General features: G+C 43.8%; 1 protein-coding gene across 1 annotated transcript in view; it reads left to right on the forward strand.

Moving 5' to 3' along the window:
- Positions 1 to 24,555, forward strand: part of MYRFL (myelin regulatory factor like) — an 83,225-nt gene that overhangs the window by 9,945 nt on the left and 48,725 nt on the right. The window contains exons 4-8 of the mRNA XM_072768770.1: positions 5,793 to 5,940; positions 9,233 to 9,428; positions 11,422 to 11,498; positions 13,208 to 13,318; positions 14,181 to 14,271. Coding sequence (XP_072624871.1) covers positions 5,793 to 5,940; positions 9,233 to 9,428; positions 11,422 to 11,498; positions 13,208 to 13,318; positions 14,181 to 14,271 — 623 coding nt within the window. The remainder of the gene's footprint in view (positions 1 to 5,792; positions 5,941 to 9,232; positions 9,429 to 11,421; positions 11,499 to 13,207; positions 13,319 to 14,180; positions 14,272 to 24,555) is intronic.

Consider the following 24,555-nt stretch of genomic DNA (forward strand, 5'->3'; position numbering starts at 1 on the left):
GTCTTATATAACCGATGACGCATCATGTTTTGAGCTTAGAGACCTCTTCAAGTTGTGAACAAATTGGAGTTTCGGGGTCCAAAGCCTTAACCTTTGAGAATACACGCGGCGGCACTTACCAGGCAAAAGGATAAGCCCCCGCGCGTCTTCTATCAGCTGCTGTGAATAATCAGATGCAGGCCCCGTGAATGGGCGCCCAGACTTAGGGTACATCCCTTTTATTCCCATGCATCAGCTTGGCAGGAGGTTACACACTTCTGTCCTGGAGCATTCTTTCCTCCTCCTGTCCCCAACTCCAGGGGTTTCTACTACCCTGAAGGGTGATGCAGGTGGCTTCCTCAACTGCTTGAGTTGCTGCCCTTGTCTTTCAAGGCCAAGGATTAGAACCGGTCCCCTGCGCTTGTGCAGCCCACTGTCCTTTCAGGGATCCAGCTCCGCCAAGGCCCACACGGGCCGCCCCCCGGGAGTGCTGGGGCACACGCGCACTGGGCATCCGTCCCTTGCAAGAACCAGACCTCTCCCTGCCTCCTTTTCTTTCGCATGGATCCAGCCTGGCCAGCAGTTGCTTGGTTTTCCTTTTTCAACCCTTGAGCCACAAAATGCTAATGAAAGTCTCCTTTCTGGATAATTTGGAGCTCACGGTCCACCTTCCTCTGCGAACTTCCTCTGAGTCTCCTCCAGGATCCTTACATCTAGCCTGCAGCTTCTTTGTGATTCTCAAACACAAAAGGCTGAGTAAGTTCCCAGCCAGACGAGGGACCCATCTGTTCGCCTCCCACAGAGGCAGCGGCCCACGGAGAGAACCCAGCAAGCCACCCAAACCTTCCTAGCCTTTCCCCATCAAACCAGATTGCTGCTCAAATCGTCCTGGCCGTTGCAGGGCTCGGCTCCATCCTGCGATGATTTTCTGCTGCCTGCCTCTTGGAGAGGACATTGATTTTTTTTTTTTTTCACCATCTCCAGAGAAAGTCATGGAAGAGGATCCAAAATGTCTCAACAGATAGGAAATTTTGAATTCCTTGTTTTGGTCCTTATTCGGACAGAGGTCACTGAAAAGCCCATGAAAGATCATTGCCTCCAGACAATGGTTCCAGAATGTAAATGAACAGGTTCCTGGGGTGGGGGTGGAAGGAGGCAAAAATCCGAATGCTGTGTTTTCATCACAGTTTACATTTTCTGCCGAAGTCTTCTAGTAGGGAACTCCTATTTGTTGTGGCGGAGGGCAAGGTTTTTTTTACAAGGACAGGAGAGCAGGAAGGAGGAGCTCATGCTAGTTTTTATTGGGCAGGGATTTCGGTGGGAGGAGATGTTCTAAATCAATCAATAAGGCTTTTCTGGTGACCTTCGCCCAAGCAGTTCACTTTGTCCAAGGGTTCCAAGAGTCCCATTTATAGGCTCACAATGTGGACTCACTGGGTTGCTGTGGGCAGATGTAACATCTTGCTTAGAGAGAAAATAGCTGGTGGGCAGGCTCCTTCTAGCGGTTTCCAGCCCCACATGGTCTAGACCCCATATATGAGAGGGTTCCCGCTTCCCTCTGATCCGAACCCCAATTATAAGAGAGTTCATGGACTCATACGGTTTGAACCTCAAATATGAAAGGGTTTTTCAGCCCCAGAGTGGTGGCCTTTGGCCCCCAGGAGAGGTGCACTGGCTGAGTTCACACTTTGGAATCAGAAAAAGTATCTGCTCATCTCCTCAGCAGCTGGGGACTTTCTGAGACTGACTCTTTTTTTTTTTTTTTTTTTAAAGATTTATTTATTTGGGAGAAATTGAGAGAGTGAGCACACGCAAGTGAAAGCAGGGTGGGGCTTGGGCAGAAGGAAGACGGAGAGGGACAAGCAGAAGCCTCCTCATTGAGGGGCTGGATCTCAGGACCCTGAGGTCACCACCTGAGCTGAAACCAAGAGTCAGCCACTTAACGAACTGAGCCACCCAGGTGCCCCAAGACTGACTTTTCTTGATTGTCAAATGAGGATCATAATTTCTATTTCACCCATTTCTAAGATTCTCTTAAAAGTAATGTATAAAAGAACATTTTTGAAAGACATTAAAAATGCAAGCTATGAGTTTTTCCAACAGGTGGGGACTTGGGCAGTTTGCTGCCTTCACACTTCTATTCCTCTTCTGCTACATGTTCTCAAGAAATCCTCTGTGTAGCATGAAGGGAAGAGGATGGCTTGAATCCCGTCTCTTCCGCTTAGCAGCCATGACACAGGGCAAGTTATTTCAGGTGTTTGAACCCCAGTTTCCACATTTGTTAAATGACACGAGGAATCCTGACCTCCTAACCACTCGGTAAATCAGTTTGGCTGCATGGACTAATGCATATCCTATGTCCCCGTCATTCCACTGCTAGGAATATGTCTTCCAGAAATATGCAGGTACACCCACTAAAAGACACACAAAAATATCCATAGCAGCATTACTTATAATATCCACGAACTGAAAATAACCCAAATGGCCATCAAAGGCAGGAGAAGGGACGGCTGGGGGGCTCAGTGGTTGAGCATCTGCCTTCGGCTCAGGGCGTGACCCTGGGGTCCCGGGATCAAGTCCTGCATGGGGCTCCCTGCAGGAAGCCTGCTTCTCCCTCTCCCTGTGTCTCTGCCTCTCTCTCTGGGTCTCTCAGGAATAAATAAATACAATCTTAAAAAAAAAAAAAGGCGGGATAAATTGTGGTACATTCCTCCAGTAATAGAGATGACAAATGACTGCCATTTGCAACAACAATGAGTGAATCCCATAAACACAATATTGGGCAAAAGAAGCCAACACATAAGAGTATGTATCATAGGATTCCATTTCTATAAACTCCTCTATGGCATTAGATTTCAAAATAGTCATTTGTCTTGGGCAGGAGGAAGTAGTAGCTGGAAGAGGACACGAGAGTGTCTTCTAGAGGGCTGGACATGTCCTATTTCTTGGCCCAACGCTAGTTACCCAGTATAATTCACTTTATTAGGAAGCATCAAATTGCATACTAATGATCTCGCATAATAATACATTCTTTTTTTATGTATATTGTACTTAGTCAAGAAAGCTTATTGAAAAAACAAAAAGGTATCCTTACCTTGCAGAGTTGATGAGGAGCTATGCCAAGTGTGTGGGTGCGCTTGGGGACAGCGGTGGTGGAGACAGCACACGAGAGTAGTAGATGTTCTTATTAGTGTGAACAGTGATAGGTCCCAGCATTGGGCTCAGGCTTTTTTTTTTTTTTTTTAAGATTTTATTTATTTATTGAGAGAGACACAGAGAGAGAGAGAGACAGAGACAGAAGCAAGCTCCCTGTAAGGGGCCGGATGTGGGACTCGATCCGGATCCTGGGATCATGCCCCGAGCTGAAGGCAGATGCTTAACCACCGAGCCACCCAGGCTCAGGCTTTTGCCTTGAAGTTCAGTGTGGCCTGGGGCCCGGGGTCTCACCAGCGGACATCCAGCTCCTCCTGCGGGGAAGCCTGGCTGTGTCGGTCCCGTGGGAGCGGTGCCCCATCCCTTTGCTGCTGTAATGAGAAAAAGCAGGAAAGGCCCGATCCTTGACCTTGCTACCACGAGTGAGTGGGGAAGGGCCCCAGTTAGTGATCGTCACTCAGGCACTCGGTGTGAGTTATTCCACCTCCGACTGAGTTCTCACGAAGGCCAAGAGCAGAAGTATTGGCCAAGGCTTCTTAGAAACAGCCGAGGCACCTGAGCTGAAGCAAGGCCACGTGATGATGATGACAGGCCACTGGTAAGTCAAAGTGCCACCGTTTAGGCCCTTACTGGGGATAGACAGGCGCTGAGCATGGATGGACGTAACCCGTTGAATCCCTTCAGCAGCCCCGGGAGGCTGTTACTCCCGTTTTGTAGATGAAGAACCTGAAGCCCAGAGACCTGAAACCATTTGCCTGGATTGTACATCTAGTGAGTGTGGAGTTGTGACTCAGGCCCAGGCCCGTCGGATTCCAGACTCCAAGCTCTTGAACTTTTTTTAGCCTCTTTTTCCGCTGGAGGACAGAGGAAGAAAAGATGGGAGGATAGTGTCTTCCTTTCTCGGGATTTTGTCTAAGCAGGAGAACCCTGGAAGGTGTTTGTGTGTGTGTATGTGTATGTGTGTGTGTGTTTTGAAAAGTTTTTAGGTCTGGTAACTTTTGGAGGAGTGACAGCCTGAATGAAGAGGTCCTTGCACTGCTGACCTTCTACAGTCCAAGCCAGGAAAACGGTTTTCATGATTTTGCAAAATCATTTCAAAATGGTTGTTTACAAAAACTGAAAAAAAAAAAAAGTTGTTTTCCTAAGGTGACATGTAATAGAGAGATACCCCCATAAGCCTATTTTCTATGACATTTGAGACCAAAGACAACCTGCAGCAGCTGTGTTACTTATTCATTTGAGGAAGTCCTCAGTGCAAGTGTAAAGAAAGGAAGTTGGGAGGGCGAAAGCCAACCCAGCATTTACCAACCCGTGGGCTCAGGGCACGCTCCACAGGAACTCATGTCACACTTCTGTGTTGGTGCTTACAGCCTGCACCTGAGCTTACGAACACCCACTATTTCCCTCTCACTCCTGAAGTCAGGCATGAGTGATTGGAGGGGGATTAAAAGAGAAACAGAAAACATACCAATAGAATTTACACCAAGATTATCCAAGGGTGAATCACACGGTCTGGAGGCATACTCAAATTAAGACAATTTGCAAGGATTATGCAAAAATAGTAGCTTGCGCCTGTGAAATTGCTGTTATTTTAACATATGAAAATAGCAATTTAGTATTGTCAATACTACATACTTTCGACCCTTTCTGTCACTTTATCTTGGCTTTAGCTTCTGGAAGCGCTTTCACTTGTACTATGGTAGTCTCTCTGCTTGTATAACGTTGCAAGATGGGCAAGACATCTGCTTTAATTTCTGTTTTTGCTGTTGAGGGAAGTAAGACCCTAAGTGAATAAATAGCTCATCTAAGTTCAGAAAGCTAGTGCCACAAGGGACCTGTAACGGATTAGATGTAGTGGTTGCAATGAACAAAAACAAAGAAACAAAGGACAAAATCCCCAAAACCTCAAAGTGCCTTAAGCAAAAAACAAACAAAAAACAAAACTGGAGGATTCCTTGGCTCCTGTAACCCAAGAGTTTAGAATTGGATCCCAGAACTCCAATCACGACATCAGAACTGGGTGCCCTTCATTCTCAACCCTGCCTTCTGCTGTGTGGGCTACGGTCCCAGACAGGCTTTTCCTTCACATACCAAAATGGTGCCAGCAGCTCTTGGGGCTGTGATCTCATGGGTTTAAAGCTCATAGCAAAGAGTCAGCATCTTGGAACCCGTGTCCCCTGAAGGGCTGAGGTCCACTCTGCTTGGATTGGCTTGGGCCATGAGTCTACCTGACGCAGTTATCCATGCAAGTAGTGAATGCTGTACTTTAACTGGTCCAGCCTGGGCCCCCGTACCCTCCTCCGGCTGGGAGTGGACTCCACTGGAACCACGTTGACTGGAAGAGGGGAGATGCTGTGCAGGAAGTAGAGTAGATAGATACTGAGGGCAGAGTTTCCACCAAGTACTCATGATGGCATCATAGAGATCACTGACCCCAAACTGCTCTTGTTACAGATGAGGAAACAAGGCTAGCCACATGTCTCCTGCCTCCCAACACTTGTCACTTTCTACATGGTCACTCTTCCTCATACGCGGCCAGTTCATTTGCTCCATGCAACTGTCTGTTGAGTCCAGGAAAAACAGCCTTGGAAGAAGGATCTAACACTGATTTCTTTTTTTTTTTTTTTTTAATTTTTTTTTTAACACCGATTTCTTTGCAGTGACAAGTAGGAGTCACAGTGAAGTGCAAGACTACGACAGTGAGGGGCTGAACGTGATGCCTGTGGACCAGTGTTCTCCTACTCTGAAGTGGCAGCCATACCAAAGTGTTCCTTGGCACAGTTTATTAAATGGTCATTATGAAAAACTGTAAGTGGTCCAGGACCCCCTGGTGGCGTACTGGAGAGTGAGGGAAGAAAGGCAGTGCTAACTCTCAAGACTAAATCCAAGTATTTGGGCTTTGATGCCACCCCTGATCAAATAGAAGGGGGTCAATGAGAAAGTGTGTCTTACTCCTTATGTTTTGCAGTCCAGCTAATGAGTAGCTGGGGCATGGGCTTCTGGCTTTTTGGAATCCACATTATAATCCCAACTCATTATAATTTACCCACTAAATGATGGAGGGAGAGCAAATCTTTTTGAGATCATATACCCAGTTCAAACTAAAAGCTGGAAAATAGGGATTTCCCGAATCAGTAACATTTAAGCCTGCAGCTGATTTAAAATTCCACAGAATACTGTTTTGGGGGCCACGTTAAATTGCTAGCTGGTGACATCCCCCTCTCCCAATATCTATGTTGTGAATCAGTATGTCAAGCTCATTGTCAATATACACGACGACAACAACAACAACAACAACAAAAACATACACGACAACAATCCTAGCTGGTGGTGGCTTTGTATTTAGAGACTGAAATGAAACCGTACAAAATATCTTTAAACTATAAAAGTTTCATCGTGATCTTATGACATTATAGTTTCAAGAAATAAATGTGGACCTATGTTTTATTGCTCTTAAATATCCTCTGAACCTTCTCTTTATTCCTTAGGGTATAATTTACCTACGTAAATCTTCTAGAATTTTCAAGATTATAAATACCTTCTTGAAAAAACTGAAAAATGTTAATGGCTAAAGAATAGGACTTTCAAGTAATAAATATAATGTGAAATGAGAAACGTTGATCTATAAACTTGAGGGCCTTCCCTGGTATTTCCCAAATTCAAATATAGCTCCTTTAAGAGCAAAACTTATCACTAGGACTTTCATGTCAGAGGAACTCTTAGAAGGAAGAAATCATTTCCTTAAAACAAATTCTAAGGACTTAAACAGACTTTGGGGGTTGGTGTGTTGAATGGGAGGCAGAAAGGAGCAAATTGCTAATTGCATCATTGAAATGTCACAACTTTGTGTCTTTTCCACTGTGTCCAATTAGACGAAGAAAGGAAGGGTCCACTGGTCTTGGTTTTGAGTCTTGGCCTTCATTTGGTTATATTTTGGGGGAGTATTCCATGTGCTATCTTAAATATGACTACTGAGGTCATGAAACCCTTGATCAAGTTTTTGAGGCAACTTACCCTTCTTCTTACTTGGGTAGATTTTTTTTTTTTAAGTTTTGAACAGCCAATCTAAGCTCCACTGATCTGGAAAAAAAGGAGAACATGGATGGTATCAGCTCAAAGGTACAGAGGCAGATTTATCTTGAATGCTTAGACGTAATTCACTTCTCTTAAGTGCAAGAAAAAGACCATGTTAATCTACATTAGACTTCATGTTGTCTTGATTTCACTACTCATATCATTGAGACAGAAAATTGCTTGTCCCAGATTATTTTGTCTAATTTGTCACAAGAATATTGTTTCCTTAAATTACTTAAAAGCAATCCAGTTAGGGGATTGAACATTCATCAAAAACTTTGTCTTCTGAGTGATACTTAAAACCTGTTTTGAAAGAGCTTTTAAAAAGCCAGTTTAGTTGACTTGATGTATAACTTTTGATATCAAGAACAGAATTGCTATTTTTAGGTAAACAGATTTCTATAACCAGAGTTTGGTGTTTAAGATTCAGAATCATCTTCAACTGCATAAGTGTTGTTGGTTGATTCAGTTTCTGCTTCTGACTGTCTTTAAATTTCAGGCTTAAATGTTCCTATCTGAGCTGTAAACCTTACCTGCTTCCTTTGGAGTCTTTGATAGTGAAACATGGAAGATCACAAAAAGATACTTCCTTTTTTTCTCAACCAAGACAGTTCTTATTACCCTCTGCAGTAAAATCTATACAATTTCATTCATCTAGCCGTGAGATGAGTAAATTCGATTAGTTCTAGAAACATGAGTCAATATGAAGTTCCCAGATGGCATAAGACATGTGGTCTTTATCAAATCCTTCACTCAATGAATGTTCTTGGATTTGCTGCTGCGGGCACTCTGATTGCGGAGCCTTTGACGGATCAGCTACTTGGGAGTAATCAATGATCCAGTGACTTGATCCATTGGGAAGGTGCTTAACTTGCAAAGAACATGAACACTTTTTTCCCAAGAGACTCATTCATATTTTCTGTCTCTGGAATTAGAGGAAAATGTAGAAACTCAATGTTGTTCATTATAATGGCAGCCATCCAAATTGAGATCCCAGAAAGCACAGACCCATGAAGCAGCAGAGAGCTAGCAGAGCAGTAAATCTGCCCTTCTGTGCTTCTGGTCCTGGGAAGGAGCTTCTTTCCTGAGGAAAACCCCACATTTAGGAATCTTGACGAATTAAAAATCCTGTTCCATATCTACAACATGTATAGGAAAAACTTACCAAAAAGGTTTCACCTTCTATATTCTGTTCTTTACTCAATAATGTTACACATGTAGGGTGTTTTATTTTTCTTAACATTTAAAGGGATCTAATTAAACCCATGATACACAAAGCACTGATATTGAAAATAATTTGATAGGACAAATAAAGCAAGGGCCTGATTAGCCATCCTGCCACTTCTGTTCCCAGTAGATGTAACCAGTATAGTAGGTTTTCAGTGCCATTACCAGATCAGGAAGGGAAAAAGGAAATGGCCAAACTCTGGTGAAAATAGGTTTGCAATCAGTATTCTTACACTGGCTCTGGTGAATCTAGTTTAAAGCTATTCCTGGTAATTCTGACCAGCCTCCTTTTTCCTTCTGACCACCAGTAGGCTGAAGAGTCACTCATCTGAGGGACTATTTGTGTATGGTGTTGCTGATGACATTTAGAGGCTTATTTTTTAAAGGAGGAAAAAGATGAATTTCATCCCAGATATTTCACAGGTCTGAGTAATGCAGTGACTTCTCAACTCCTAGACTATGCTTTCTGTTGTATGGTAGAGTCCAATTAGAATTCTAGAAAGCACAAAGGGAAAAGGCAGGCTGAGGAGACAGTGTTTCCATTTGGCAAGAATTGTGCTTCTTTCTTGTGAGAAGATAAAATGCTGTGAGAGAACCATCTGTGTTTTGAAATAGCATTTCACTTCCTCAGCAAAAAATCCACAAAATTGATTAAATATAGCAAGGGTCACCTTCCACAATATATTTTCTTGAAATGTTTATACTATTAATATTTTATTTTTTACTATTAATGTACTTAATGAAAGAAGATGTGTAGAAAATGTTTGTTAAATTAGATTCTTGATTCCTCTTTTCATAGACCTGATTTAGGCTATCGAGTTGTCACAGACAAAGGATTTAATTTTTCGCCAGCAGATGAAGCTTTTGTTTGCCAAAAGAAGAACCATTTTCAGATAACCATCCATATCCAAGTTTGGGGAAGTCCAAAATTTGTCAAAACTCAAATGGGCCTAAAGCCAATAGAAATGTTTTACTTGAAAGCTTTTGGGGTTAAGGTAAGTCTTTTATTGAGCTCAATTTAATTAAACCAACATTTATTAAGTGTTCCAGTTATCTGTTGCTGCATAACAAGCTACCCCCCCCCCCCAACTTAGCAACTTAAAATAATGACAATCATCTCTTTGGGTCACAGATGTGCAGGTTGGTTAGGGATTGGCTCTGACAGTTCATATCTCTTCAGGAGTCATCAGCTGGGGCAGCTTAGCTGGGCCTGGATCCAATTTCCAATATAGCTCATTTATATATCTGTCAAGTTTGGGTCTGGCCATTGGCCAGGAGCTCAAATGAGACTGTGGCCGGGAGGCCTTGGCTCTTCTTTACGTGGATAGGTTGTGGGATAGGTTGTGCTTCCTCACAGCATGGTGGATGGGTTCTAAGAATAAATGTTCTAAGACATAGGAAGCGGGAGATGCCAATTTCTTAAGGCTGAAACTGGCTTGGAAAGAGCATCACTTCAAACTACATTTTGATAGTTTTCACTATATAAATCTTGCACATCTTTTACTAACTGTAATGCTTTATTCTTTTTGATTCATAGTTTTCACCTCATTCTCAAATAGGTCTCTGACTTTAAAAAGCCACGGAACCATTAATCTAGTCAATGTCCCCATTTTTTCAGTTTACCAGAGGGGAGACTGGGTCATGGTAAATTTAGACAATTCATCCAAGATAAGTAAATAAGAGAGCTGAGTTTAGAATGCAGGTAGGATGACTTCTGAATGGCCAACAAGGATTTGTTAACTTTTTACCTCAGATCTAGCATTTAGGGCGAGGAGCATCCATTATCTGCATGTTTTATTCTGATTATTAATCTAATTGCAGGCATTGAGTCTCCCAAAATAGGGCTCGACTGCTGCACACATCAGCTGCTCTTGCTCCAAACTGAGTTCTTAAACCAAACCAAACCAAAAGCAAACACAGATTACAAACAAACAACAACAACAAAATATATTTTTCTGTGATTATGGAAGTAACATGAATCCATCGTGAAAATTTTGGAATAGAAAACAATAAAGAAGAGAGAAAATTCTTTCATATTTGGGATCTGCCATTTGGTAGTCTAATTTTTCCCATTATTAAAATTAACCTCATATTGTTAATAGTGTATTACAAAAATAGCGTATGGTACTATTAAAGATCCTGTAAAATATTGTTTCTGAAGATGACATAGTTTCTATTGAATAAATGTACCATATTCCTACCTTATTTTAAGTTTTTCTTATTTTCAATTCTTTATTATTAATAAAACTTCAAAAACATCCATGAATACCTGTCTTCGCATGAGGATACATTCCAGAATAATTTATACATCAAAGGCATGAACATCATTAAAGCTCCTGCTGTATGTTGCCCAACTGCTTTCCAGAAGAATATTATGCTAATACCCACAAGCCATATAGAACAAGGCAGATCTCACCAGACCCTGGCCACTACTCATTCATAGCAAGAGGAGTTTTGTAGCAAGTACTGAAAAGCCATTTTCTGTATTTTATTTAATTTCATTGTTTATTGTTATTTCTTCTTACTAGAATGCTAGCTCTGCGAGGGCTGGGGTTTCTGTTAATTTTGTCCACTGCTCACCTCTAATGCCTTGAGCAATGCCTGGTGCATAGCAGGTGCTTGGCAAGGATCTAGGGAATGAAAGAATGTATCATTTGAGCTGCCTTGCTCCTGTGTTTTGCTCCTGATGTTTTAATTATCTACAAGTCACACTATATTCAGCACCCAGAAAACTCAACTGTCTTCTGTTGCCTTCTGTTTTCATTGTTTAGTTTTACATGTATTCGTTTCTTTTCTCACCAATAGCATACTCCTTAAGGTTGGGGCCATTGTCTTATACATCTTTTCAGTGACTTGTTCCTTCTACTCGGTGCCTATCCTGATGCCTTGGAAAACTTGTAAAGTACTGAAATGTTATTTACTCATGGACTGTTTAAAAAAATAATTTATTTATTCGGCAACTAATTTACTTTCCACTGTTCCACACAGGTAGAAGCCACCAATCAAATAATTGCTATTGAACAATCGCAAGCAGATAGAAGCAAGAAGACTTTCAATCCTGTTAAGTAAGATTTTCTCTTCTGAATTCCTTTGTGAATGTATGGGGGAAAAGACCTATTGCCTAATTTATTTTGTTTATTAAAAATAAATCCTGCTGACCATATGATCTCACTTATATGTGGAATCTAAAAAGATAAACAAATACACCAAAGAAACAGAAACAGACCTATAAATACAGAGGATAAATGGATGGTTGCCAGAGAGGAGGGGTTGGAGCAGGAGTAAAATCAGTGAAGGGGGGTGGGAGGTACAGGCTTCCAGTTATAGAATAAATAAGTCACAGGGATGAAAAGTACAGCATCGGGGATAGAGTCAATGTCATTGGAACAGTGCTGTGTGGTGACAGCTGGGACCTGCACTCACAGCCTAAGTAGAGAGTTGTTGAATCATTATGTCTACACCTGAAACTACTGTAACATTATATGTTGACCATACTTCAATAAAAAAAGTAAATAAATAAAATCACTCCCACAGTAGAAACCACATTAGTAATATATTAATATTATGAATACCTGCTTATTAGCAAAAACAAAGATGGTAAAACGCATTGAAATAATTTCAAACAAATTCTTGTAAAAAGTTCCATTTTGAAGTCATCATTATTAGTTTTTTAAAAGATTTATTTGTACATGAGAGAGAGAGAGAGAGCAGGCATGAGGGGCAGAGGGAGAGGGAGAGAGAATCCCAAGCAGACTCCATGCCGAGAGTGGAGTCCAACACAGGGCTCGATCCCAGGACCCAGAGATCATAACCTGTGCTGAAACCAAGAGTCGGACACTTAACCCCCTATGTCTCTCAGGCGCCCCAAGTCATCATTATTTTAATAACCATTTATAGCATCCTTGCTAACTACGTGGGTTCCTTGACATAGATTATGGTTAGACCTTTCTTTTAATGTCATGCTGTGCTTATTAACAACTCATTTTTTCTTATTTTTTAATGCTATGTTGATAGACTGCCTCGTATGTTCCAAGGTAGACAGCATACAGGACTGGCATGACACAAAGCAATATGACTGTCCAAAAGGAATGTTCATGCTGTGGGCTGACTTGGAGTGGGATTTGCGTTTTGACCGTCTGGCTGGGATGTAGTTGAGACATCTCAGTATTTTGACCATGAGTCAATCCCATCTGGGCTGGAAAGAAGATGATCCTCCTGCCTGGAGGGACCAGGCGGGAGCTCAGCCTGACGCTGAAGCCACATGTCCAAACACAGCCTTGAACTTGCCTGGCACACCTGGTTCTCCCTCGCCGGGGCAGCCTGGGTGTGGTCTCCCTTAGGAGCCGGGCCAGGAGGAGGCCAATATGTGAAGGGGAGGCAAAAACATTCATGAGAAACTTAGGGAAATTGCTTGTCGGGAGGCAAGTGCTCTAGCAACAGCGGCAGAGGTGCAAATGAGATGTCTTCCCACCCCCCCACGGTGGAGTTAAAAGAGCTGATACGTGGAATGGGGAGCACACGGCCCATGAGTCAGAAACTCTGGGCTCGAGCTTCTGCTGAGTGGGCATATGTCACCTTTTAAGAGTGATTCCCCGGCTGCCATTCCTGACCATGTTGTGGAGAGTTTATTAAAAGGCCAGGGCCTGGGGTAGGGTCCCCCGCGGTGTGATGGGGACCGGGGACTGAACGTCCCTGAGAATCTCAGGACCGGTTAGACATGACCAGAGTCCACGTTCTCTCACAGTGTCCCCGTATTTCTGCTCTTTTGTTTTAGAATTGACCTGCCGGCCGACCAGGTCACCAAAGTTACACTGGGCCGGTTGCACTTCAGCGAGACTACGGCAAATAACATGAGGAAGAAGGGAAAGCCAAATCCTGACCAGAGGTACTGGCATCCGCGCATAATGGAAAGACTTGGATCTGAAATTTCACACCGCCTTGAGCTGGCTGGGTGACCTTGATGCGTAACTTCCCCCATTCTGCGAAATGGGGACAACGTTTATATCCTTCTCCAGTAGGGCTGTCCGGGACTTCTAGATGAGATACTGTAGATGAACTGCGTAGCCCAGCGTAGAACCCATTTCGGGGACTCAGATGATGGCTAATAATCATGATGAAAATAACCATTGTTTTACTTTAGATTCAGGGGAGAACTCTTGTCTGTAAGGGTGAGAGGATCTGTCCAGTTTGCAGAGGAAGGTGGTGAGGCTTAAAGCCAAAGCTTCTCTCATAGGGATAGTTTTATTTTGACTTTCAGGAAACGATCCCATCTTAGGAATGCCTCATCCGTGTTACATACGAAGCAGTCATTGGAATAATGATGAAACCTGCACTGGGGGTGATTGGAGGGGAGGAGGGCCCAGGTCTTTGACCAAAGTCATGACTGCAGGGTAGACAGTTGGAGCTGGCCAAGAGCAGGTGGGGTGGGAAGGATCCGCGGTGGCCCTACTGGGACAGCTAACGCAGCCTGGCTGGCTCTGGGCAAAGGGACCTGTCCCGTGGCCACTTGTCTTGAGGCCTGCAGAACGGCTCACCTCGGAACAAGCGGAGGGTGGGCCCAGAACCATACCAAGGGGATCAGCTGCTCTCCCTCCCACAGCAGGGGCAACTTGGAGCAGAATAGAAAATCTTTCAATGCACACACCCATCTAGGTGGATTCCCCATTGGTTGACAAGGGTTGGGGGGTGTTTGATGGCTCAGCTCATGTCTCTGTTTCCTGGTGTGTTGATGGCTGGTTTTGAATCAGATACTTCATGTTGGTGGTCGGACTATATGCTGCGAACGGAGACCAGTTCTATCTATTGTCTGCCCACGTCTCTGAAAGGATCATTGTGAGGGTAAGGTTCAGTTCCTGTGCTCTCCTGGGTCCCACCTGCTTTTCTCCTCGCAAGTAGAATTTGCATTTCCCCTGGCATGCTGGGCATGTGCTGTTTCGCAACTGATGAGGATAGTAATAGCAGGTGTTATCATTTTAGGTTTCACATAATGGTTCCCAACCAGGAGAATTTTGTCCCCTGCTCCCCGCCCCCTAAAGGTCGTCTGGCAATGTTTGGGTTGTCACAACTGGGGGATGCTACTGGCCTCTAGGGGTACAGGCTGGGGGTGCGGTTCGGTCCCTTGAATGGACAAGATAGGCCCCCGCAGCAAAGAATGACCCCTTCCACCATGTCAGCAGTGCTCCCGTTGAGACGCTCTGGTTAAGCCCTTGAGAAACTCCATTCCAGGCACTGGGCCTGATAAGTCATGTACAACGTCACTTCACCTCGTGGCACCTTTACATCACCTTCTTCACATGCAGAGGAGCCGAGGCTCAGGAGGGCAAGAAATTCATCATCTTGCATAGTTTGCAAAAGGGGAGCTCGGGTTACAACCTCCCAGAGCCCATGGGGTGGGGAAAGTAGTAAGAGTGACCGGTGCCCCAAGGAACCCCTGGGCCCCTGCCTATCAACAGCGATGGTTCCGCACGTTCTGCTGAATGACTGATCGGTCACAGCTGTGGATGTGAAGCTTGGCAGCTGCGAAGGCCCAGAGCTGTTGGCAGCTGGAGCTGCAGCTGTGTGAGGCCAGGCTGGCCACCACAGACAATACCAGGGCCATCAGATAACAGGTCACCACGGGCCCGGCAGCGGGAGGAGCTGGGCTGTGACACGGGGAGGACATGTAAGGGCCAGGAGAAACCGTTCGGTAAGGGCCTGCCCACGTATGTGGCTGTTGCTCCTGGGCCTGGGGGCAAGATCTGCCCATCTGGGGACACGAATCTCCTTTCTTACGCTCAGCTATTCTGAAACAAAGGGTGCTCTGTGTAAATTCTTTTAATCAATTAAAAATAATAAGCCACTTCTACGTGGAAATCCTTAAACCGCATCTCAAAATTTCAATGGAAGTGAAGTAACGATGGAAATAAGGTAAAACATTTGGGTTTAGATGTCCCAGGTCAGGCCTAGCCTGTGTCCCTGCGCAGTTCTGTGGGGCTTGATCTAACCTGTGGCAAACAAGGGAGGGAAGGCAGGGGAAGGGGGGGCCTCTTCCACGGCCAGGGGCCAAGGGCAGGGGTTCTCCATCTCCCGGCAGGGTTTCACGGGGTCCTGACGATGCCGTCTGCATTGCTTTGCTGCACTGACGAATGAGATCTGAAGTGAAGTCTGCAAACCTGGGGCTCTCATTCTTTCTGGGTTTTCCTAAGGAGGAATAAAGACAGACAATGCTGTTCTTTTCGGAGCTGGCAGAGGTCAGACGTTATGCAAGGGCTGCTCTGAGCTGGGAGGCTCATGCTTGAGTCACCTGCAGACCTTGAATACTTTACCTGGTGTCCGGTTCCCCCATTTCCTGCTGGCAGCTGTGTCCTCTGGCTCCTGCGGAGTCCACACAGCAGCTGCAGGAGAGAGCGCTCTCCTGTCTAATACTCCGTTACCAGAACCCGGGAACTGGTGCCTCCTCCTACCCAAAACTCAGTGATAATTTAACTCATGATCACTTTGAAAAGTTGAGTGTCTCTGCAATTCACATTCGGTACAAATACTAAAAACCATTAAATTATGCTTAATATAGATTGGTTGTCATATTTCTCACTAAACTTTTATTTGTAGTACGTGATTGTATTCCAGATTTGATTGCTTTCTTCTAGCTGTAAGTTTCGGTGAAAGAGAACGCCCTATTCTAGAAGTGCGCTGGGTAGTACAAGGCTTACTCTAGTAATAATGAGACAGAGGAGAATGGTAATAGTACAAACCATTCTCCCCCCCGCCCCCAAACTAGAAATATCTTACTGATACTATTTTGTTCTAACTCCAAATGCAGAAGTGAAAATGAATGTCCTTTTGAATCTATTTAATTGTTTAATGTTTAAGCCAACCGAGGATGGGACACCTGGGTGGTTCAGCGGTTGAGCATCTGCCTTTGGCCCAGGATGTGATCCTGGGGTCCTGGGATCGAGTCCCTCATCAGGCTCCCTGCATGGAGCCTGCTTCTCCCTCTGCCTGTGTCTCTGCCTCTCTCTGTGTCTCTCAGGAGTGAATGAAATCTTTAAACAAAATAAATAAATAAATAAATAAATAAATAAATAAATAAATAAATAAATAAACCAACCAGGGGAAAAAAAAACAAACAAACGCTGAACTTCAGAAGTGGTGATGTTGGGTGAATCTGTGAGTTTTTGACTTGTTCACAGAACACATTACCTATAGGATTGAATGGTTAGCCTTGAATGGTTAGACCTATGGTCAGACCAAGTGTAGACCAGCTCGCATCCTCCAAAAAAGCCAGGTGTGCCCTCTCAGGCCATGTCCTGGGTGCGTTGGTTTGAGCTGCGGGATAATGAGAGTAAAATTTGACAACTGAACATGTTTTAGGAGCAGACTCCATTATACGGAGAACTGCAAAGTACATTGAGCAGGTTCATTTGCTTCATTCATTCATTCATTCATTCATTCATTCATTCATTCAATTCAATCTGTTCATTTTGAGGCCGAAGAATCGTTCTTCCCAAGAGCAGAGATTAATACAAGGACGCATGTGAGAGGCATGGACTAGACGAGGTTTAGGCCTCCGGGGGCTTCAGGAGACCGAGCCCGTCAGATTTCTCCTTAGAGAGAGAACGGTGGGCAAGAACCCAGTAAGGGCTCATCTGGCTTGTCAACCAGCCTCCTGTAGTGTAAATTGCCCAATTTCATGGAAATTAAGGTTTACTCCGAAGACAGATTTATTTCCCAGGTCTTCTGTTTTTGGGGAGCACTCTGCCATGGGGTTCCTTCAGATTCTCCTGGTTAATGACTAGGTTTTCATTCAGCTCCCCTTTCCTTCTAAAACACGTAATTAAACCTGGTTTGGAGTGCTGCGTGGTAAGCAGGAGGGATGGTTACTTTTGTCTGCCTTTCAAAGACACGCCGGGGTTTCCTAGTTCTGAAAACGAATACATTATTCCAGTTTCTTTTCCAGAAGAATAAAAAAGCATATGTCTCCCCGAAATGCCTCTTTACCGCCCCGCAAACTGTTCCGTCCTCAGATGAGAGACCAACAAACAAGGGCAGGGAAAACAAACGAAATAATGCAGCTGTAAGGATGGTTGAGGGCGCCTGGTGGCTCCGTTGGTTGAACGTCTGCCTTGGGCTCAGGTCATGATCCCGGGGTCCCGGGATCGAGTCCTGCGTCGGGCTCCCTGCTCAGCGAGGAGTCTGCTTCTCCTCCCCCTCCCCCGCTTGTGCTCTTTCTCTCTCTTGCTCGCTTTCTCTTGTTCTCTCTCTCTCTCTCTCTCTCAAATAAATAAATAAAATCTTAAAGAAAAAAAAAAAAGGATGATGAGGGGTGGGTGTAAGAGCAGAGCCATGTAAGGGTCCACTCCCTTTCCTCCCCAACACATACACGCACGCACACACACACGCACGCACGCACACGCACACCCGACTTCTGGAGTTCACATGAATTTTTGCTTACCCAAAGGAATCAGTATGTGGAGCAAATGTCCATTCCACCCTGTGGGTGGAATTCACGTGTGGGAATACACATAGGGCATTGAATTAAAGCAAGTCTTTGGGGATCCCTGGGTGGCTCAGCGGTTGAGCGCCTGCCTTCGGCTCAGGTTGTGACCCTGGGGTCCCAGAATCGAATCCCACGTTGGGCTCCCTGCATGGAGCCTGCTTCTCCCTCTGCCTGTGTCTCTACCTCTCTCTGTGTGTCTCTCATGAATAAATAAATAAAATCTTAAAAAAAAAGAAAGACATTTCCAGGAGATGCCGATGTTGCTGACCTTCAGATCACATCTTGAGTAGCATCTCTAGGCCCATTTTCCACAGCCCTTTCGAAAGGAACAAAAATTTATTTGTTATGAACTGCCTTTCTCAACTCAGGCTTTCCTATCATGCTCTCTGGCTGCTGCTTTTGAAGCCCAAATGATGGTAAAGCAGAGAAATTCCAGCTTTCCCTTCCAAACTTAGGGTGGCCTCAAAGGACTATTAATTGCTGTGTCCTAATCCGAGCACCTGCAGAGGGCACCATTTACATTTATTCGGTGAGTGGAGCTCCCTCAGAATCAGGCAACTGTGCAGTGTGTTGCTGAGGAGAGCCGATTAAATGATTACAGGCGTATTTCGGAGACGGTGCAGGTTCAGTTCCAGGCCACCGCGGTAAAGTGAGTCAAATGAAGATTTTGGTTTCCCGGTGCACATGAAAGTTAGGTTTACACTCTACCATAGTCGACTAAGTGAATCAGAGCATTATGTCTTCAAAAACAATGTACATACCTTCATCAAAACCTATATATATAGGGGATCCCCGGGGGGCTCAGTGGTTTAGCGCCTGCCTTCAGCTCAGGGCATGATCCTGGGGTCCCGGGATCGAGTCCCGCGTTGGGCTCCCTGCATGGAGCCTGCTTCTCCCTCTGCCTGTGTCTCTGCCTCTCTCTCTCTCTCTGTGTCCCTCATGAATAAATAAATAAAATCTTTTAATAAAAAGATTTATATATTTTAATATATTATATATATATTTTTTCTAAAAAATGCTAGCAGTAATCTGAACTTTCAGAGAATAATACAATCTTTCAGAGAGGGTGGAAGGTCCTGTGTCAGTGTTAGTGGCTGCTAGCAGATAAGGGGGTGGTTGCTGAGGGTTGGGGTGGCTGTGGCAATATCTTAAAATAAGACAAGAGTGAAGTTTGCCCCATTGGTGGACTCTTCCTTTTAGAAATGGTTTCTTTTTTAGTGTGAGATGCTGTTTGTTAGCATTTTACCCACAGTAGAACTTCTTCCAAATTTGGGAGTCAATCCTCTGAACCCCTGATAGTGTTTTATCAACTAATTTTATGTAATATTCCAAATCCTTTGCTGTCTCTGCCACAGTCTTCACAGGATCTTTAACAGGAGTAGATTCCATCTCAACCACTTTTTTTGCTCATCCATGGAAGTTTTATTGTAAGATTTCAACAATTTGGTCTCATCTTTAGGCTCCACTTCTGGTTCTAGTTCTCCCCCTATTTCCACCTCATCTGCAGTTTCTTCCCTCTGCCAAAGCCTTGAACTCCTCAAAGTCATCCAGGAGGGTTGGAATCAACTTCTTCCAAATTCCTGTTAATGTGGATATTCCTACCTTTTTCCGTGAATCAGGAATATTCTTAATGACATCTAGATTGGTGAATCCTTTACAGCTTTTCAACTTACTTTGCCCAGATCCATCAGAGACATCACTATCTTTGGCAGCTATAGCCTTATGAAACACATTTCTTTCTTTTTTTTTTTAAGATTTTATTTATTCATTCATGAGAGATACAGAGCGAGAGAGAGAGAGAGGCAGAGACACAGGCAGAGGGAGAAGCAGGCCCCATGCAGGGAGCCCAATGTGAGACTCGATCCCGGGTCTCCAGGATCAGGCCCTGGGCTGAAGGCGGCGCTAAACCGCTGAGCCACCCGGGCTTCCCTGAAACACATTTCTTAAATAAGAAGACCTGAAAGTCAAAATAACTCCTTGATCCATGGCCATAGAGTGGATGTTGTGTTAGCAGCATGAGAACAACATTGCACATCTCCATCAGAGCTCTTGGGTGACCAGTACGTTATCAATGAGGATATATATATACTTAGATGTAAGATACTTTTTTTATTTTATTTATTTTTTATTTTATTGTTTTACTTTTTTTATTTTAAAGTTTTATTTGAGAGAGAGAGAGAGCAAGTGAGTGGGCCGGGGGGTGGGAGGGGCAGGTGCTCAGAGGGAAAAGCAGAGAGAGAATGTCAAGCAGACTCTCCGCTGGGTGTGAAGCTCAGTCTCACAACCCTGAGATCCTGTCCTGAGCCAAAATCAAGAGTCATATACTTAACTGACCGAGCCACCCAGGTGCCCTGAGCAGTTGTATTTTGAGAGGAATCTTCTTTTCTGAGTGGTGAGTCTCAAGAGTGGGCTTAAAATATTGAGTAAACCATGTTGTAAACCGATAGGCTGTCATCTAGGTCTTGTTCCATTTACAGAGCACGGGCAAAGTAGATGTAGCATAAACTCATAAGGGCCGGAGGCTTTTCAGAAAGGTCAAGGAGCATGGGCTTCAACTTAGACTCAGCCTGTCCTTTGATGCTTTGAAGCCAGGCACTGACTTCTCTCTAGGTATGAAAGTTCTAGATGGCCTCTTCTTCCAACAGAAGGCTGTTTCATCTACATTAAAAATCTGTCGTTTCGGGGCACCTGGGGGGCTCAGTCTGGTAAGCATCTGACTCTGGATTTTGGCTCAGGTCATGATCTCTGTCTCTCTCTTTCTCTCTTGCTCTCATTCTCTCAAATACATAAAATCCTTTAAAACGTCTGCTGTTTAGTGTAGTCACCTTCAAGAATGATCTAGAGTTTCTGGACAACTTGGGGCAGCTTCTATTAGCTCTTCGCCTTGTGCTTTTGTGTTACACATATAGCTTCTTTCCTTAAAGCTCAGGAACCACCCTCTGCTAGCTTCAGACTGTCCTTCTGCAGCTTCCTCACCCCTCTCAGCCTTCATGGAATGGAGGAGAACTAGGCTCTTGCTCCAGATAAGGCTCTGGCTTAAGGAAACGTTGTAGTTGGTTTGATCTTCTGTCTAGACCACTCGAACTTTCTCCGCATAGGGCTGTGTCACTTTCCTATCATCTGTGTGTTCGCTGGAGCAGCACTTACAATGTCTTTTGTCTTTTTCACAACTTGGCTGTCTGGCACAAGAGGCCCAGCTTTCCGCCCTTTCTCGGCTTTCAACATGCCTTCCTCCCTAAACTTATTCATTTCTCGCATTTGATTTAAAGTGAGAAACATGCATCTCTTCTTTTCACTTCAATACATAGATGCCATTGTAGGGTTATGAATTGGACTAATTTTAGTGTTATTGGTCTCAAGGAATAGTGAGGCCTGAGGGCAGGAGGAGAGGTGAGGAAAGGGCTGGTTGGTGGAGCAGTGAGAATAATACACGTAACATTTATTAATGAAATTTTGCCGTCTTATGTGGGCATGCTGTGGCTCTCCAAAGTATGATAGTATCATCAAAGATCATTGATCACTGACTACCATAGCAAATGTAAAAATAATGAAAACATTTGAAATATTGTTAGAATTACCAAGTTGTGGCAGAGACGTGAAATGAGCAGTGGCATCAGCAGTTGATGGTGCAGACAGACTTGCTTGATGCAGGGTTGCTACAAACCTTCAGTTTGTAAAAAAAAAATTAAAAAATAGAAAAAAATGTGCTCTCTATGAAGTGCAATAAAGCAAAACTCAGTGAAAAGAAGTATTCCTTTATAGGTAGGACAGTAGTTGCTGTGCACAGCGGTGTGTTAAGGCTAATTTGAGACTATTCATCCTCATTTTTGCCAAGTATTCATATATATGTGATTTGATTAAATTCCCACAACACTGTGAGAGAGGTAAAGACGTCATTATTCTCTTTATTCTTCAAAGAGAAAAAGCTGGTACAGAAAGGTTAAATGATTGCCCCGAGATCACACAGCCAGCTTGTATCATAACACAGACTGAGATGTTCAGGTGTTCCCTAAATATGTGGGGCTGTGGAATAAATAGTTAAAGTATTTTATTCACTATTCATTCACTTATTTATTCACTTATTCATTCATTTATTTATTCACTAATTCATTTGGGGGTTTGATATCAGTGAACCACTATTGGACCACATGGGAACACAACGTCATAATTCCGGAACGAGATAGTACATTACAGTTTGCTTTGAACTATTAAGATCGCGGATAACAGAGAAGGGCATTTCCCATTACTGATGAGGACAGCCTGTCCATAGGTCTATATATTTAGAAAATTGCAGATCTGTGGCCCTTTCCAAAATGACCTGAATGTATTTTAGGGATCTGAGTTTTCATCTGATGAAAGCTAAGTGAGATTTCAAAAAAATCCAAAAATCCAAAAAATAAAATCTACTTATATCTGCTGTTCCAACACGATATCAAGTTTATGATAATAAGTATCTCAAAGCTCTTTAAGAAAAAAATCCATCACTGTCTTTTATTTCCTTGAAGTGGCTCATTATGTTTAGATAGAGCAAAATGCATCAACATTTATCTGGTATACCTTTGGATTTAGTTGATTACTCGCTATAAAAGGATTTGAGTCAAAGCCAGTTTGCTATTCACAGCCGAGGGGGCTCTAGGGATCTTGTGGCAAAGCACTTTGTTTAAGTGAATTCACTCAAAATAATGTTCAAAGTTGTTACTTTCTATTCTTTTACTGCTTTTGTCTCTCAAATGGCAATGGTTGAGTCTTCTGAGCAGCTCAGGGTTCAAACAGGTGAGAATGAAAAATTTGAAGACACCTAAGAATTCTTTCACTGAACCCAAGCTAAACTTTGTGTGTGTGTGTTTTTTTTTTAAAGATGTTATTTGTTTATTCATGACAGACACAGAAAGAGAGAGAGGCAGAGTCGCAGGCAGAGGGAGAAGCAGGCTCCATGCAGGGAACCCGACGTGGTACTCGATCCCAGGTCTCCAGGATCACGCCCCGGGCTGAAGGTGGTGCTAAACCGCTGGGCCATTGGGGCTGCCCAACTCTGTGGGCTTTTAAAAAATTATTATTATTTTAAAATTGGTAGCACATCCTTAGGGTAAAAATATCCAAACAATACCAAGAGCATGTAGGTTGAGCAGTGAATCTCCTTCCCAGCCCAATTTCTACATCTCCCAGTTCCTGTCCTTAAAGAAAATGTTGTAATTGGTGTCTTGATTATTTTCCAGAGATAATCTATGTATATTCAGGTCCTGAATCCTGAGTGTCTCCCACACGGCCCAGAAAAGCAAAGTGAAGACATTGCATCAGTGTCGACTTTTTAGATGATCAGTGCCTGAACTTGTGACAACCTGCCTCAAATGCACAAAAATCACATTTAAAAGAATAGGTCACAATTTTAAAAACAAATTATTTTTATTGTGAGGATATGGAGGGATTCAGAGATTCCTACTTAAAGAAATATATTCAACAGCCGTAGGGATCCCTGGGTGGCGCAGTGGTTTAGCGCCTGCCTTTGGCCCAGGGCGCGATCCTGGAGACCCGGGATCAAATCCCATGTCGGGCTCCCGGTGCATGGAGCCTGCTTCTCCCTCTGCCTGTGTCTCTGTCTCTGTCTCTCTCTCTCTCTCTCTGTGACTATCACAAATAAATAAAAAAATTTAAAAAAAAAAACCAAACAGCCGTAGTAGGTGGGGAGAAGGGAAGGCAGTCGAGTGAAAAATTCTTCAGCAAAGAATTTTCTTGAATAGTAAAATCTCCAGAATGTTGTCTGGTCTCATCATTTCACTTGGATACTCTTTGAAGACTACATTCAGCCAGGGTTATTTTTTTTTTTTTACATTTATTTATTTATTTGAGAGAGAGAATGTGAGCATGAGCAGGACTGGGGGGTGGGTGGGAGGAGAGGGGCAGCAGGAGAGGGAGAAGCAGACTCCCCGACAAGCAGGGAGCACAATGTGAGGCTCCATCCCAGGACCCCGGGATCATGACCTGAGCCAAAGGCAGACGCTTAACCGACTGAGCCACCCAGGTGCCTCCGGCCAGACTTACTTCTAATAGGAAAAGTTAGAATCTTTATTTAATCACTAAAAGAAGTATAAGTCCAGCTCCAGAATTTATTAGCTTCGTGGCCTTGGGCGATATATTTATCCTTTCAGAGTCTTCTGGATATCTATAAAATGAGGACAGCAGTACGCGTCCGTCGTGCAGAACGGTGGTGCGGCCCAGCGCACATCGAGCGTAGCTCCTGTAACTCCTCCTGCAGTGTCACCTGTGTTTAGGGAGTGGTTGGGGTGAACCAAATACATTTGTCCTGTTGTTTGCTTGCCCATTGCATATGAAATCATAAATACTAAAGCGTTTTGAAACTTTTATAAAAGGGCTAGCTAAATGCAAAGTAGTTTTATTTACCCGGACTTTCATAAACGTATAATAACTTCTAATGTAAGGTGCTGGTGTGAAATCCTTATTCTTATTTTCCCAGAAAAGAAGGTCATATTTGAGTTTCCTTCTTCCTTATCATCTGCTCAACGTAAGCGACACATTCTAATTCCTGGATAGTCGCAGTCGAGCTGGGACGTCCCAAACCATGACATGCTGAGCTCTGGCTCTGCTGGGGCCACAGTTATTTGGATACGTCGGAATGTCCCATCCAACAG

The sequence above is a fragment of the Canis lupus genome, chromosome 11 (assembly GCF_048164855.1).
Source record: "Canis lupus baileyi chromosome 11, mCanLup2.hap1, whole genome shotgun sequence".
Classification (NCBI taxonomy): domain Eukaryota; kingdom Metazoa; phylum Chordata; class Mammalia; order Carnivora; family Canidae; genus Canis; species Canis lupus.